At 44.2% G+C, this 2317-nt stretch overlaps 1 protein-coding gene across 1 annotated transcript; it reads left to right on the top strand.

Annotated features, from left to right (window-relative positions):
* Positions 1–641: 641 nt before the first annotated feature.
* Positions 642–2061, top strand: LOC107671607 (pseudouridylate synthase 7 homolog; the record flags this gene model as incomplete). The annotated part of the gene is made up of 4 exons (XM_016464517.1): positions 642–948; positions 1025–1102; positions 1178–1306; positions 1936–2061. Coding segments are annotated over exons 1-4 (461 nt in total), but the record flags the coding sequence as incomplete, so codon positions are not given.
* Positions 2062–2317: the final 256 nt, after the last annotated feature.

The following is a 2317-nucleotide window of genomic DNA, read 5'->3' as shown; positions in this document are numbered from 1 at the left end:
AAACTCTTTATGCATTCAATGATTCTCCCTCATTTATCTTATTGTTCTACAAGTTGGTCTCATACAAGTATAACCATGTTAAAACCATTATATACTATTTATAAACAAACTGAAAATCTTAGCTAAAAAGCCAAGGAGTTATCATCACTGGAATATTATTAAAAATGATAAATTATTGACATTTGACAATTTTTTTATTATTTGCTGATGTGTGCTTGATGTACAAATTATTTCATGATCTTGCACCACCACCTTTAACTCTGGCACAACAGTGTTGTTGTGCGTTGTCCCTGTACAAATAAATTGAATAAATAAAAAAAATAAAAATAAAAGGGGTCAGTCGGAGAGAAGAGAGCGAGAATGCGTGTGTTATTGCCTGTGCCGCTGGTAACAAAACGGATCAGCTCGAATCGGAAAGAAGCGAGACTGACCGATCCGGGCCGATCATGAGGAAAATCGACCGATTCCGATCCCTGGCCGATAGATCGGTGCATCTCTAGTTAAAACATCAGGAAACAGTGCTTGAATTATACTGATAACCCGACAGAGACGCTGTGCTAATTAAAAAGCTGTTATTGTGTGGAAGTATTGTGGAGGTGTTCTGATTATAATAAGCTGTGAGTGTAAATGCTCAGTTCAGTAGCACATGCAATGCTGCGTCTAAATTGATTTGATGAATAGTTTTTGTAGATATTGCACTGGTGTTATTGACCACATATGTTTTTGTTAAAAATTAAAATAAAGCAATTTAAAAAAACCTCAGTTATATGTTGTTTGAGTCTGTGCTGCATTTTCATGTTGTGTCTTTCGTCTCTTCCTCATGTGTCCCACCAAAGCCCCTCGAAAGCACTCGTGGCCGAAGAACCGCGGGAGTTTCTGTCATTTCGTGCTCTATAAGGAGAACAAGGACACCATGGATGCCATCAACCTCCTGTCCAAGTTCCTCAGGTCTGTGAATCGCTGGTCTGAGCCGCCGCTGCCGCTCCCTAACGCCCCGCTCACAGCTCCTCCTCTGTTTCTGTAGGGTCAGACCCAACATGTTCTCCTACATGGGCACCAAAGACAAGAGGGCCGTCACGGTGCAGGAGATCGCAGTGCTGAAGTGAGTGAAGCCCGTCAGACGTCTGCTGTCCTCAGACTCGCCCGTGTTTACATGAATCTGAACGTGTCTCCACAGGATCAGCGCTGAGAGACTGTCTCACCTCAACAAATGCCTAATGAACCTGAAGCTGGGGAACTTCAGCTATAAGAAACCGCCCTTGAAACTGGGAGAACTGCAGGGAAACCACTTTACGGTGGTTCTCAGGTGAGACACTGACGCTCCGCTCCATATGAGCTGCTGGTTGACACATGTTTTGTTCTCTCGGTCTGATAAACATTTAAACCGGTTTAGACTCACTTCATTCTAAGCTGGGCTGCAAGGAAGAGTTAAGGGATAAAAATCTAAAATTCTTAATTTATTCACCCTCATGTTGAAGTTCTGTGAGCACTGCTGGTTTGTCACTGGCACAAGCTAGTTAAGCTGGTTATTGTTGCAGGTAGATCAGCTCGACCAGTGTGGCCATGCAGTACGTTTTCCCTGGTCAAGTCAAGTCACCTTTATTTGTATAGCGCTTTATACAATACTGGTCGTGTCAAAGCAGCTTTACAGTTTTAAACAGGGAAATAGTTTGTCAATAATGTAAGAAGACAGTCATTTTTCAGCTAAAGTCAGTTCATTGATGATTCAGTGATGCCATCATCCAGTTCAGCTCTCTTCTAATAGTGTCTGTGCATTCAGTCAAGTGTCCCCAACTAAGCAAGCTCATTCAAACGGGTCACCAGTGGGCCGGTCTGGTCTGGGTTTCTTGAGCATGAATGGTAAGAAAACTAGACTGCATGCCTGAATAAGAGTGGAGTATAGTTTTGAGTGTGTGAAGCATCTCTCCTCTACAGGAATATCTCCGGCTCTCAGGAGCAGGTGGAGCAGGCCATGACTTCACTCAGAGAAACTGGCTTCATCAACTACTATGGCATGCAGCGCTTCGGCACCACAGCCGTGCCCACACACAGAGTCGGCAGGTGACAGCACACACGCACTCAAGCGCACACTCACACACACGCACTCATACGCACTCACACACGCACGCACTCATACGCACTCACACACGCACTCTCACACACGCACACTCATGCACACACACTCTCTAACACACACGCACACACTCACACACACGCACTCACACACATTCATACACACACACACTAGGGGTTGAATGACTTCTGAGTTTTTGAAGTCGATTTTTATGTGATGAAAGTCAAGTCGAAGTCGACTAGT

The sequence above is a fragment of the Sinocyclocheilus anshuiensis genome, unplaced genomic scaffold (genome assembly GCF_001515605.1).
Source record: "Sinocyclocheilus anshuiensis isolate Anshui unplaced genomic scaffold, SAMN03320099.WGS_v1.1 scaffold22684, whole genome shotgun sequence".
Taxonomy (NCBI): Eukaryota; Metazoa; Chordata; class Actinopteri; order Cypriniformes; family Cyprinidae; genus Sinocyclocheilus; species Sinocyclocheilus anshuiensis.
Note: the sequence above shows the minus strand (reverse complement) of the source record. Positions and strands in the feature narration are given on the sequence as shown.